The sequence below is a fragment of the Stegostoma tigrinum genome, chromosome 18, assembly GCF_030684315.1.
Source record: "Stegostoma tigrinum isolate sSteTig4 chromosome 18, sSteTig4.hap1, whole genome shotgun sequence".
NCBI classification, from domain to species: domain Eukaryota; kingdom Metazoa; phylum Chordata; class Chondrichthyes; order Orectolobiformes; family Stegostomatidae; genus Stegostoma; species Stegostoma tigrinum.
In genome coordinates, this window is record NC_081371.1 from 10,175,766 (window position 1) to 10,191,036 (window position 15,271).

At 40.7% G+C, this 15,271-nt stretch overlaps 1 protein-coding gene across 3 annotated transcripts in view; it reads left to right on the top strand.

The window, feature by feature from the left end:
• The window catches only part of pphln1 (periphilin 1), a 134,777-nt gene that overhangs the window by 14,797 nt on the left and 104,709 nt on the right, over window positions 1-15,271 (top strand). For all 3 annotated transcript variants that reach the window (XM_048549181.2, XM_048549182.2, XM_048549183.2), the window contains exons 2-4: window positions 2,125-2,225; window positions 4,373-4,576; window positions 9,612-9,673. In XM_048549181.2, coding sequence (XP_048405138.1) covers window positions 2,148-2,225; window positions 4,373-4,576; window positions 9,612-9,673 — 344 coding nt within the window. In that variant the 5' untranslated portion in view covers window positions 2,125-2,147. The remainder of the gene's footprint in view (window positions 1-2,124; window positions 2,226-4,372; window positions 4,577-9,611; window positions 9,674-15,271) is intronic.

The window sequence follows — 15,271 nt, forward strand, 5'->3', positions numbered from 1 at the left end:
GTTCTAAAGTTTCTACTTTCCACAGTTGTGTTTCGGGCATGTCTTCCTTTTACTTTGAGGATGCCTGCACTGTGATTGAGGCAGCAGGGCGCTGGGGGGCTGTCTCATCTGTGTCTGATCCATTCCCACTTCTGTCTGCTCCCCGTCCCCCAACTCGAGCCAAAATGGGGTTTCGCCTGACTTCTCTGTCCGTCCCACCAACTTCCATATTGAAAGGTCCATCCTCTGTCATCTTTGCCACCTCTGGTATGATGCCGCCACCTGCCACCAAATGGATCTCCTCCTCCTCAGTTGGCATTCCAGAGGGAAAGACCCCTCTGTGATGCCCTGGACTACTTCTGTCACTCACAACACTTCATACCGTCGCACAGCATCTTCCCATTTAATCGTAGGAGGTGTAACACTCACTCTTTCACCTTCTTTCCCAATGTCCAGGATTCTATTGCACTTGTGCCAGTAAAGCAGCCGTTTACTTGTATTTCTTTGAGCCCATACTGAATTTACCTGTTGCAATGCTATTTCCTCCACACAGGGAACGTGGTCTTGCTAACGTCTTCATGGAGTATCTCTGTTCAGCCCGCAGATTTGACTCTGACCTTCCATTTGTTTGCCATTTCAATGCACCATGCACCATCTTGCTCTTATGTTCATGTTTCAGTCCTAGGTATACTGCAGTGTTCCTGTGAAACCCAATACAAGCTGGAGGAACATCATCTCAATGTACAGTTTAGCACTTTACAGCCTTCTCGCTTTAGTACTGAGTTCAACAACTGTGAACTGTGCATTTCAATTTAAATTGCTTTTCCCCTCAATATCTGTAACTTGTTTTCATGTTTTTGTTTTCAGCAGGTGTTGACCTTTATTCTGCTCATAACATCTAAACTGAATCAATGCTTTGTTCCTTAATTAAAACTATTACCATTAACCTTTGTTCTGTTATACCGTTGATTTTCAATTCCATAGCTGTTTAATGTTTTCCAGAGTTTCCTTTTTGTTTCAGTTACCATCTCTTTTTGTCATAAAACACATGACATTTTCCCTTCAATTTCGTTCCAACAGCGTAGTATTGGAGTGGAAGATCAACTCTGTTTCTTTCTCCATTTGATGCTGCTAGACCTGTTGAATTTCTTCAATACATTCTGCTTTTATTTCATATACCCAGAATTTGTTGGATTTTGCTTTTTGCAAGATTAATTTAGGCTGGCAGGTTTGCTTGGGGAAATGGTGAGGAATTGTGAAGTTGGATGTATATTGTGGCGTTGAGTTTAAGTACTTTTGGGGATTGAATTTTCCCTTGGAATTAAATAGTTTGTGAATTAAACAAGCTTTTAACAATGAGACTTTTCTTGTTTAATTGTTCTAAAATTGTGAATAGTTGATTTTATTTTGTTAAAGTTGTGATTGATATAAACCATTTTTTTGGAAATTGTGAACTTTTTTGACTCTAGTTGCAATCCTCTTTCTGAAGAAATGCAGCATGTAAAAATGGAGGTAGAAAAATTGTGACTAATGTTATAATTTAATGCAAAGTTCAGAAAAGGAGAAATAGAATAAATTCTTTTTAAGGAAAGAGCTTGAATTAAGCCACTGGAAAATAAAAGCTTGACAAAACAGATTACACTGTACCTCCTGATATCCGCTTCAGAAGGGTACACCCAGCTATAGCTAAGGATTCCAATAAACATTTCTTCTTTTGCAGGTGTTTCAAGTTGAATTTGTATTTTTTTCACTATTTTGTTGCAGCTGCAGTCTATCCCGTGAGATTTGGTGCAGTAAATTATATTATGAATTATGGCCATGTATTAATATGGTAGACATCAATTTACATGCTTTTGTCAATCTTATAATTCACATTCATCAATTTGTTGCTTAAATATGTGAACCATTATTCTAATAGTAACTAAATTACGCAGATACTGAAATTTGAAATAATGCGTGGACAATTATTCTTGTTCTTTGTCTTTTTTTTTGTACTTTATAAACAAATTGGATTTGATAGTGCACTTTTAGTCCTCAACAGATTTCCAAACTCAGGCATGCAAACAAAATTTTTTATTCAGTTCAAAACAGGACAGCTGGCAATCTTGTAATATGTCTTGCTAATTCCCTGTTCTTCTTTCACAGTCAAGCATCATACATAGGAGGGAATGTGGTCTGAGTCACGATCACAATGTGGCGAAAGAAATCAACGGGGTCGCTTACATCCTGAAAGAACACAACATGCTGTAAGTTTAATCTTAATAAGCTCTTGTTTCTCTCCTGTTCTTTCTGCATCAGGTTTTAACATAGTTAGTTCTAATCAATAAGTGAACATAGAAAAGTACAGCACAGCACAGGCCCTTCGGCCCACGATGTTGTGCCGTGGAATAATCCTAATCCAAAAATAAAATAACCTAACCTACATTCCCCTCAATTCACTAAAGTGCTGATGTCTTAGTCCATTGGGAAGATAGTACAGCGACAACCAGTTCCATTCTCACTCATTTATTTTTCTCACTACTTTATCCATGTACAGTTACTTACTTGTCTTACTTTGGCTGAAATGGGCTAATTTCGTTAAATTTAGTTTGATGGTGCATATTCCACCTAACTCATAGAGCAGTACAGTCCAGAAACAGACCCACTTCAGTTCAACTCATCCATGCTGACCAGCTTTCCAGAACTAAACTAATCCCATAATGCCTCTGTTTGGCCCATGTCTCTCTAAATCTCTCCTATTCATGTGCCTGTCCAAATGTATTTTAAATGTTGTATCTGTATCTGCATCTCCCATTTCCTCTGGCAATTCATTCAATCTAAGTACCATACTTTGTGTGAAAAAGTCACCCCTTGGGTCCCTTTTAAATTTTTTCCCTCTCACCTTCAACTCCACTATCCTAGGGAAAAGACCTTTTGCTATTCACTTTATCTCTGTCTCTCATGATTGTATAAACCTATATAAGGTCACCCCTCATTCTCTTATGTTCCAGGGAAAAAAACATCCCAGCCTATCTAGCCTATCTTTGTAACTCAAACCAGCGAGATCCAGCCGCATACTTGTAAATTTTTTTTTCTCCCTGCACCTTTCCCAGTTTAATGTTTCTAGTGATGATGAAACTACTCTGAGTTTTGAAAGCCTCTTCCAATTCTCTGGTCCTTTTCAGATAGCACGTTAGCCCTTGGACATTATTGTTGGCCAGATTCCTCCACGTCCCAATCTCAGCTTTTCCAACAGCAGTGAAATCCCTCTTCCTTGCTCCAAAGTTATTTCTTCAGTGAACAAATGTTACAATTTTCAGCTTATTATATTTTACTGGAGAACACATTTTTGTTCATCATTCACCATGTCATATGTGGTTTGCCCTACCTGGCCACATCTTCCAAATCCCAAACATTTTTTGGTACCTGGGTCACCTGTGTGATCTCATGTGCCAACTTAGAAATGCATGTTTTATTTATTTTATGCTTAAATGTTGACAATATGAGACTCATTACTTCATAGCTGAAAGCATTGGTTGACTTGTTGCCCAGGTATGTGCTAAAGCATGACTTCTGGCACCAAAAAGCATCATCTTATTTACCAGAATCATTACAAGACAAAGTTCTTGGGGTATAACTGTTATTGAAAATTGAAGTGATCTGCAAGAAGATTGCTATACACAGGACCTAAATATTAGCATAAGCTATGGAAAATGGAGATCACAAGCACAAAATGATAAATATTTACTCATGCAGCAGCCCAGCTGTGACTTAGTTTCAAATGTTATTTTGGTCCAAGTGGAGAGTTATGTTTTATAGCTACGTTTTAGCCTCCACATATCCATGTTGCTTTTTCTGACAATTGTTGAAGAAACCAGGAAAGGGCTATAAATGTGCTATGTGGTGCAGCACTAATCCACAAAGCATTCCACAGTGTGTCTGTGTTCTGTGCTTGTAACCAATCTTGCATCGGATCTTAGAGCAAAAGTAGACCATTTGGCCCTCAAATCTGCTTCCCTTGCAGTGAGGTACTTAAAACTTATTTTCCCTGCTATAGGTCCATGGAAACCAAGGTGAAGTTTCAGTTTCTGATTACAGTTCAGGGACTTCTGCCAGAAATATGAGTGAGTAGGAATGGGCTGAATTTCCCTGCTCTGTCAAATAGTGTCCCGGCACTCAACTTTGGATTAAATGTTTGATTACTCCATTAACAAAACTAGTTAATTAACTATTATTCTATAAGTAATTAAAAGATTTTTATATGAGTAAATCAGAATGTTGAACGGTTTTGTTTATTGCGTTTATTTTCTTTAGTAATGTGTGTGCTGTCTTAGGAATAAGTATTTTTAAAATCTGTGGCACTCTAATGTAACTACGGTCTTCTGCCACAAATATTTTGAATTTTTTCTCCTAGGAATCTGCAGATTTTCAAAGATCGGTGCAAGTGATGTCAAGGAGGCAGGATTATGATCGCTGTGGTGATGGAGGAAGAGGTGGCAGCACAGGCCGTGAATATAATTATTATAGCCATTCTGAGGAGTATCGAGGGTATTCTGCTGACAATCGTGATTATGGACATGGTCGACGGTTTGGTCCTTCACCCAAAACTGGCTCCTGGGTAAAGATGGCCTTTCTCCTCCACTGTTTTTTGCAAAGCAAATAATTATTCATTATGCATACACTACATTTATTTTGATTCTATAGTTTCTGTGACTTTAATTGAATAGCAAGCATCTGCAGTATTTCTGTCATGTAAAGATGAATTAACATTACAGTTTAGTTTTTCCCTGCTTGTTTTAAGTTATTTGGACAATTGGCAACAAATTGCAGCCATTTTTTCACTATTTCCTTAATTTCTTATTTATCTGCTCCAATGTACGTACCCTCATATCAGTGCTGTGTTCCGAGGAAGGGCCACTGGATCTGAAACATTGATTGCGATTTCTCTGCACAGATGCTGCCAGACCTGCTGAGCTTTTCCAGCAATTTTTGTTTATGTTTCATTTTTCCGGCATCCGCAGTTATTTCAGTTTTTATTTACCAATATACGTACGTCTATTTTTAATGTTATATTTGTGATTAAACTTCAGAAGTACCTTTGGTGAAGATGCAAGGATTTGTATTTCTTTTCCTTTCCAGGTTTATTTTTCATCACTGTTAAATTTATATTGATTGCAAAGATATTGGTTTAGAGGAAACCTATTTAGTCTACAAGTTTCTTGACCAATTCCATCGACGTGGAAATTTGAAATTTTCCTTTTTGTATCACCAGTCAATTGTTAAAAATTATCATCTACTTCTCTATGACTAGGTACATACATAGCGTCAGTACTGGTTCTAAAATTACTATTTAACACAAACTGAATTCACAAGACTCATTCTGTTCTTTGTCATGTAATTACTTTTATGCAAACTGCGGCTTACATAATATGCTGGAATTGAAGCCCTGCTTTCCTGGAGTCATTACAACAAGTAAAGATTTTAATTCCTCAATTTTCACTTTCAGACTCAAGTTGACAGCACAGACTAGGTTTCGGTTAACAGAAATCATTGTTTATTACAAGTAATTAGATTCCAGCCACAGGTAAACAATTAGGAACCATCAGCATATAACATAATGAAGTGTGTAGCTGGATGAACACAGCAGGCCAAGCAGCATCTCAGGAGCACAAAAGCTGACGTTTCGGGCCTAGACCCTTCATCAGAGAGGGGGATGGGAAGAAGGTTCTGAAATAAATGGGGAGGGGGGGAGGCGGACCAAAGATGGATAGAGGAGAAGATAGGTGGAGAGGAGAGTATAGGTGGGGAGGTGGGGAGGGATAGGTCAGTCTGGGGAGGACAGACAGGTCAAGGAGGCGGGATGAGGATAGTAGGTGGGAAATGGAGGTGCTGCTAGAGGTGGGAGGAGGGGATAGGTGACAGGAAAAACAGGTTAGGAAGGCGTGGACGAGCTGGGCTGGTTTAGTGATGCAGTGGGGGGAGGGGACAAGCTGGGCTGGTTTTGGAATGCAGTGGGGGAGGGGGAGATTTTGAAGCTTGTGAAGTCCACATTGATACCATTGGGCTGCAGGGATCCCAAGCGGGATATGAGTTGCTGTTTCTGCAACCTTCGGGCGGCATCATTGTGGCACTGCAGGAGGCCCATGACGGACATGTTGTCTAAGGAATGGGAGGGGGAGTGGAAATGGTTTGCGACTGGGAGGTGCAGTTGTTTATTGCGAACCGAGCGGTGGTGATCTGCAACGCAGTCCCCAAGTCTTCGCTTGGTTTGCCCAATGTAGAGGTAGCCACACCGGGTACAGTGGCTGCAGTATACTACATTGGCAGATGTGCAGGTGAACATCTGCATAATATGGAAAATCATCTTGGGGCCTGGGATGGGGGTGAGGGAGGAGGTGTGGGGGCAGGTGTAGCATTTCCTGCGGTTGCAGGGGAAGGTGCCAGGTGCCAAGAGAAGCTCAAACCGTTCATCCACTTCACCAACACCTTCCACCCCAACCTCAAGTTCACCTGGGCCATCTCCAACGCATCCCTCACCTTCCTGGACCTCTCTGCCTCCATCTCAGGCAACCAGCTAGAAACTGATGTCCACTTCAAGCCCACCAACTCCCACAGCTACCTAGAATACACCTCCTCCCACCCACCGCCCTGCAAAAATTCCATCCCCATTCCGAATTCCTTTGCCTCCGCCGCATCTGCTCCCAGGATGAGGCATTCCACTCCCGCACATCCCCGATGTCCGCGTTCTTCAAGGACCGCAACTTCCCCCCGCCACAGTGGTCGAGAATGCCCTTGACTGGGTCTCCCGCATTTCCCGCAACTCATTCCTCACACCCTGCCCCCGCAATAACCGCCCTAAGAGAATCCCCCTCGTCCTCACATACCACCCCACCAACCTCTGGATACAACGCATCATCCTCCAACACTTCCACCATCCACATCCGACCCCGCCACCCAAGACATTTTTCCATCCCCACCCTTGTCTGCCTTCCGGAGAGACCACTCTCTCCATGATTCCGTTGTTCCCTCCACACCCCTCTCCAACCCCACCACGCCCGGCACCTTCCCCTGCAAGCGCAGAATGTGCTACACTTGCCCCCACACTTCCTCCCTCACCCCCATTCCAGGCCCCAAGATGACTTTCCATATTTAAGCAGATGTTCACCTGCATATCTGCCAATGTAGTATACTGCAGCCACTGTACCCGGTGTGGCTTCCCCTACATTGGGGAAACCAAGCAGAGGCTTGGGGACTGCTTTGCAGAACACCTCCGCTTGGTTCGCAATAAACAACTGCACCTCCCAGTCGCAAACCATTTTAACTCCCCCTCCCATTCCTTAGACGACATGTCCATCATGGGCCTCCTGCAGTGCCACAATGATGCCACCCGAAGGTTGCAGGAACAGCAACTCATATTCCGCTTGGGAACCCTGCAGCCCAATGGTATCAATGTGGACTTCACAAGCTTCAAAATCTCCCCCTCCCCCACTGCATCCCAAAACCAGCCCAGCTTGTCCCCTCCCCCCACTGCATCACTAAACCAGCCCAGCTTGTCCCTGCCTCCCTAACCTGTTCTTCCTCTCACCTATCCCCTCCTCCCACCTCTAGCAGCATCTCCATTTCCCACCTACCAACCTCATCCCGCCTCCTTGACCTGTCCGTCCTCCCTGCACTGACACATCCCCTCCCCATCTATACTCTCCTCTCCACCTATCTTCTCCTCTATCCATCTTCGGTCCGCCTCCCGCTCTCTCCCTATTTATTCCAGTTCCCTCTCCCCATCCCCCTCTCTGATGAAGGGTCTAGGCCCGAAACGTCAGCTTTTGTGCTCCTGAGATGCTGCTTGGCCTGCTGTGTTCGTCCAGCTACACACTTTGTAATCTTGGATTCTCCAGCATCTGCAGTTCCCATTATCTCTGAGCATATAACATTACTATTTAACACTCTTTTTATAAACAGCCCCTTATATGCATGCATGCACAAGCATACAGACAGGAAAAAGTGGTTGTTACAGACAGAGGGAAAGACTTGGAAGGGAGTTCAGTGGCTCCTATTCACAGGGTTGCTTTGCTGATTCTTGTGCTAGTCAGAAAATTGCTTCCCAGTTTTCTCCGTGATAACAAGAACTGCAGATGCTGGAGTCAGACATATCACAATGAGGAGCTGGAGGAACACTGCAGGCCAGGCAGCATTAAAGGAGCAGGAACGTTAACGTTTCAGGTCAGGACCCTTCAGAAAAAATGAAAGGATTTGTATTTCATTTCTTTTCGAGGTTTAATTTTTTGCAACTACTAAATTTACATTGATTGCAAAGATATTGGTTCAGAGCAAACTTATTTAGTCTTCAAGTTCCCTGACCAATTTCATTGACTTGGAAATCTGAAATTTTTCTTTCTTTGGAATTTCTTGCTCGTTTGCAGGAGGCTCAGAGAATTCATGTAGATTTATAGAAGGTCTTTAACTTTTTTTTCATTTAAAAAGTCAAAGCTTGCAGAAACTGCTAAAGGGAAGGAACCTTAATCTGATTTTCTTCACCTTTAAGTAGTTCTTTGCAGAGAGATCTCCTGAAATGTTGCAGTTTAAAGGCTATTCTGTCTCCTTTAGAGCCCCAAGCTGGACAGCTGCTTGAAAATTAATCACACAATTTTTCCTAGGCAGAAAGCCTTTGTCATTGGTTCGTAGACCATCTGTCATCTGCTTGTTGCTAAACAAGCTCCATTTGTACACTGCATTTGGCTCCAGCTCATCTGCAAATTACACTTCAATTACTGCTTGAACAAGCAGTTGCGTAAACAATGCTTGCAATGAGTGCCAGATTACTTGCTTCAGCAATCCTCCAGCGTTCCTTGGTTTTTGAAACAACAGTTTGTAAAAAAATTTCGGTTCACAATCAAAACTCTCAAAGTAAGACACTGTTTTTACAGTGCCTAATCTTTCCCTTCCCTTATTTTCTGTACTCTAAGCAGCTTGGAGACAGCATTTCATTCTAGACTCACTATCGTACCTGGAAAAATGGCACACCATTCCTCTAATGTTAGAATCACTGATAACCGCCACTATTTGTCCGTACAAAGTTATTCTGCAATCCCATGCTGTTTATAACGTCGAGTGTTTGTCTTCACCTGCAGCATAGGTGTTCTCCTCTGTGCACCTATCAGGTAATTCAGAGCCCCAGGAACTTTCTGTTGAGCATCTATGCTAATACTTCCCATCGCTCCGTGAATTGCTATGCAGTTTCTTCCCTTCAACTATACTTAAATGTCGAGGTGAAGCAATACATGTTCCTTTAGCTGTCTCTCCTGTATAGTGCAGAATAACTGCTTGTTTCTTCGGCTCAAGTGAGCCTGACTGTAGACTGTTCTTATTTCTTGTGGTCGCTCTGAACGCTGCTGTATTTCCCATGTGCTTAAGAGGTTGATTTCCCAGCCCGTCCTTCCACTTTTCAAGGTAGAAGTGGGCGGGTTTGAAACGGACTTGACATTTTTATTTTTAACTTCCCATTTAGCACCAACCTCCCTCAACTGTGAATTACAATTCTCCCCAACATATATCATCCTATTTAATTTATTTTGAGTTGTGACAATGATGTTGAAACGTTTTCAGAGATAGACTTTGTCAATTTTTGTCTTTGTGTTTGCATAAAATGAATCCAGGATGATGAAAATTCCAGGTGGCCCAGAGAGGATCATTCAGAAAATAGACCGTCCGATTATAGGTAAGTGAAGAAAGCAGTGTTTACATGGGTTTATTGTCCTGGGAAACAATGCCAGAAGAACACTAAACAGATTTAACACACTATAAATGCAAACAATTAGCTGGCTGAAACATGTGTATATTGTTTTGGACTGTCACATGCCTTTGTCTTCACCTTGTTTTCCCAATTAAATCATTATAGGTTTTCTTCTTTATATACTTTTATATGCCATTTGCAAATTGCTCTATTTGTTACACTACAAAGGGCGATCCAAATTAACAGCTGACTTTGTTAAAACAAAAATAATATGATGGGGACATTTTTTCAATCTGTTTGATGCTTGATAAACATTTGTCACAGCAGGACCAAAACCCTGGATTTCTCAAAAATTACAATCCCTGGGGTATCAATAACTTTTAAAGTGTTCTGAATATTTCAAGGCTGATGAAAGCATTGCACAACAAAATTCACATTTTGAGTTTACTAAAATCAGTATTGACTAAGCATTAGTTTGTAGGCAACTAAGCTACCGAAAGGATATTTTCCCCATAAATAAACTGGTGTAACTGAAATCCCCATGTTATATTAATACTTTGTGGTATGTTTTCTGCAAATATGTAGCCTCCGAGTTAATGTCCAATTCCATCTTGTCGTTTCAGCAGGATCCTATCTCTTTGCCACCTCAGAGTATGTTTTACTTTTGAAAGCTCAATCACTCATCAAACTGATTTCCACCTGAAAGGCACCCTCTTCCACCTACTTGGTTCATAAATCTTCTGAAGCTCCACCTTTTTCAAATAGAAAACGATTTTGAGATTAACACAAAACATTTCCCTCTGTTTCTCACAGCAGTATCACCCCCACCCCAACCGATATTACCCTCTCACCCCTTCAGCTGTTATGGGTCCTCACCCGGCAACTGATGGTATGGTCCTGTATCCAGGCAGAGTTCACAACACTTAAATTTGAACAATCCGTTTATGGTAATGCAGTGTTGCCAGATGTCCCATACCCGAGTGATATTTTAATGTAATAAGTACAACTAGTTTGGGGAAAAAATATCTTTTGGAAGTTTTTTTTATTCCTGAATGATTTTGGTCTGGCTCTCTTTAGTAGGGTAGATAATGTGGAAGATCTAAAAGGTTTGCGTGTGCATTTCCTGTTGCACCAATGAGTCTTGGTATCCAAAGCAATCAGGTGTTTAATGCCAATTTGTACTCAGTTGATTGTTCTAAACATTCTGGAGTAGATTTACTGTGCATTTTGAGTCATGTGAATAGTTTTGGTTTCATGTCTGTTTAATATAATTTGGTTGTGAGTTTTACATCTCCGGCTTTTCACTGATTGCAGAGTAACTAGAGTTAGTGCAAAATTGAGTTTGAAAGCTGTGATGGAGTGTCACATTATCCTACCTGAGAGAATTTTAAATTAATACTTTCATTGTCTGTAAGACCCTGTCAGTTCTCTGATAACATAATAATCAAGCTGACATTTGGATGTTAATAACTTAGGATCTCTGGAATAGTTCGTTGTCTGCGTATCAGAGTTCTATTTATCCCTAACAAAAGTGATGTGAAAGTAGCATAATAAATTGAACCTGCTGTTTTTGATCCTTCAGTGGGCACTAATCTCAAACTTGTGCTAACTTGTGCTAGTTGGAATGCTCTGCTTTTATCATCTTGAGGCTTTATCTTGTTAGTGAGGCAACACACTACAAGAATACAATTCAATTTACCAAAACAACATCTGCTGAATAGAATTCTTCTAGAAATTCAGAGCATAAAACAAAGTCAATCGACTCATTCTATCAAAGAACGGGTCAATAAGTGCCATTTCCCTGCTCTTTTCCAATTGTCTTGCAATGTTTTATTTTCAACTATATTCAGTTTTCTTTTGAATGTTCCTTCCAATACCCTTCCAGGCATTGTGTTCCAGATCACCACAATTAACTGTGGATAGCTTTTCAGCTCATCATGTCCCACTGAAATCTTCATGAATGATGTTAAACGTGTGTCCTCTCGTGCTAACTCACCTGCAAATAGAAACCAGAACACGGTGTAATTTTGAAAACCTCAGTGAAGAATCTTAACACTTGCCTGCAGTGAGGATAACAATCCCACCTTCTGCAGTTTCTTCTTACCTCTAAAACCTCATGCCACTAATAATATTCAAGCAAATTTTGTTTACACCCTCTTTCAGGTCACTTGATAGATCTGAACCTTATAGTTTATAGTTTTACATTTACTTTGCAGATACTGTTTAATATTCTGTGCCAACTTTTTATTCTTTTCAACATTTCTTTCAACTTTGAGATTTTGATCTTTCTCTTTCAGTCTTAAGGTCTGATGACAACTGGTTGAGAAATTATCATCTGGAGACTTTGTCTTGTTAGTGAGGCTGTTAGTACAACAACACAATTCAATTTAGTAATCAGCACACCAATGTTTGCTGAATAGAATTCCAGAAATTCTGTGTATTAGACAAAGTCAACTAACCCATTCTTATCCCAGGTCCAGCTCTCATCCTCCTCTTTGCCTCTCTGTCCTGACCTACCCTGTCCATCTTCCTACTCACCTGTCCACTCCCTTCCTATGGACCAATCACAATAACCCCTTACCTGCATCCACCTATCGCCTTCACACCTAGCCTTCCCTCCGCTCCAGCCCCATCCCCTCCCTTTATTTACTTCTGAGGTCCCCTCCCCCTCCCCAGCCCTGACAAAGGGTTTCGGCCCAAAATGATGACTTTTATACTCCACGGACGCTGTCTGACCTACTGTGCTTTTCCAGCCTCATTTCTCTTGACTCTGGCTTCCAGCATCTGCAGTCCCTCCTGTCTACAAATCATTATTTTCCAATCTCTTTTGAGGACGAGAGCTCCAAGGACACTCAATTCTCTACAAAAAAAATGTTTTATCTTATTTTGCTCTGAAATTGGGAACTCCCGATTCTGAACAAGTGACCCTGAGTTATAGAATTGTGCACAAGAGGAAGCGACATTTCAGTATCCACCCTGTCAAAACTCAACCAGAATTTTAAACATTTCAATCAAGTTGTCTGTTAAGTCGAGTAAACGCTCTCTGAGCTGCTTTCCAACACATTTACATCCTTCCTTTAAGTAAGGAGACCAAGACTGTACATTGTACTCTAGACGTGGTCTTACCCCTGGCTCGTATATCTGAAGTATAACCGTCCTACTTTTGCATTTGATTCCCCTTACAATAAATGATAACATCCTATTATCTTTCCTTACTACTTGCTGTACCTTGGCACTAATATTTTGCAACTCATGCAGTAGGGCACCCAGATACCTTATGTCTCTCCGAGCTTTTCGATCTCTGACCTTTTAGATGAAATGTATCCTTTCTATTCTTCCTGCCAAATTGGATAAGTTCACTTTTTTGTGCATTATGCTCCACTTGCTAGATCTTTGTCTGATCACTTCACTGATCAATAATCCTTTGTAACCTCCTAATGTTCTCTTTGCAACTTACTTTTCTATGTTTCTTTGTCATTAACATGTCTTTGATTCTGTTCCTCCAAACCATTTATATAAATTGTAAAAAGCTGAGACCACAGCACTAATCCTTACAGCATACTACTTCATACATCTTCCTAGTTAGGAAATGACGTTTCTGCCTACTGTTTCTTGTTAGCCAGCTAATTTTCTTTCCATGCCAAGGTATTGCTTCCACACAGTTAACTTTTATTTTTTCACAATAGCCTTTGATGTAACATCTTAACAAATGCCTTTAGAAATTCAAGTACAGCGCAGTTAGTGAATGAGTTCAAATAAGCTGGTTAAACATATTTTGCCTTTCACAAAAGCCTATTTATTTTCTGTAATTACCTTGAATTTTTCTAAGTGCCCTGCTGTACCATCTTTAGTCATAGTTTTGAACGTACTCCTTATGACAGATGTTAAGCTAACTGCCTATCGTACCTTGCTTTCTGCTTCCTTCCCTTTTTGAATGAAGGAGTCACATTTGTTCTTTTTGAATCTAATGGGACTTGCCCTGAATTTAGGGATTCTTGGGGTGGGTGGGGATTAAAATTGATTTTAGGACTGAGGACTTGTCAGCCTGCAGTTCGAACAATTTGCCCAGTACCAGTGGGTACTTGCTGGATAATTCTTGCACTGGACATATTGATGGCATTTTAAGCACACTGGAACTAGATATTGTTTATCCAGCTGTTCCTACCTTAATTGACCTCTTTGCAGATAATCTGCATCTCATGAATGGATTGTACCACAATGAGGAATTTCATGAATGAACAGTCAGAAGCTTATATATTCCGTTAAGTAAGGCTAGACTGGTGTGTTCAATAAAAATAAGAATTCTTGCTTCATGCAATAAGATTCAGAATTGGTAAAGACAGATATGCTTTGGCAGACTGAAGTGCTCATCTAGTATGTTGTCATAGATCACATCTTAATGTTTTGAAAAGTCTATTTGAAATCTAGCAATTGTGTGGAGCACTTTCAATGTCAATTTGTCATTTTGATTGTGTCTTTCTGAAAACAAAGACTTTCTTCAAAAATGAATACCTGCTGTATGTAGTGGACTATTAGTGTTCATGCTAATACGATATGCTTACTACTTCCTGAATGGTAAATCAGTTGGAATCCTTTGTGTAAAACACAATCGATTTTTGTCTACTGCATGTTTGTGTCTGTCTTTTTAAAATCAATGGCTATACTACTCTCAACAGACTCTCAAAATCTAACTTGGTTTAATAGCTAAAATATTATTTTTTTAATTTCAGATGTTAAAAACCTGTGCTTATCATTTTATTTGTCCAAAATTTAAATTTGTGTGGTTTGATAATAAACTTCTCAGACTGGTCCTTTTTATCAGGCAACTTTTCTGTCCCTAACAATAAAAGGCTATTAGAATATCAGCTGCAGTTTTGGTCTCCTTTTCTGGAGAAGGATGCTGTTGCTCTCAAGGGAGTGAAGCGAAGGTTTACCGGCCTGATTCTGGGGGCGGCAGGAATGACATATGTGTAGAGATTGACTAGTTTAGGATTGTTTTTGCTAGAGCTCAGACGAATGAGGGGGGATTCTCATAGAGGTTCATAGAACTCTCGCAGGACTAGACAAGGTAGATCCAGGAAGAATGTTCCCGATGGTGGCGTATCCAGAACCAGAGGTCATGTCTGAGGATTCGTGGTAGACTCTTTAGGACAGAGATGAGGAGACATTCCTTCACCCAAAGAGCGGTGAGCCTGTGGAATTCCTTACCAAAGGAAGTAGTTGATGCCAAAACATTGAATGTATTCAAGAGGCAGCTATATACTATAATACTTGGAGTGAATGGGATCAAAGGTTATGAGGAGAAAGCAGGAGGCGGCTAGTGGGTTGGACAATCAGCCATGAAGCCATCGAAGGGCCAAATGGCCTTCTCCTGCTCCTGTCTTCTATGTTCCAGTTCAAATTAGTATCGTGCTTGGCCTAGATCAATAGGAATAACCAGGTAGTTGGAGATATTGAGTTGCAAGTGAAAAATAACAAGTTATCCTATTGTAAACATCAAGCTGGTAATGCATTTGAGAACTAAACTGAAAACAGAAGCTACTCAGAACAACTGGAAAACAATATTAAGAGGAGCTAAGGGAA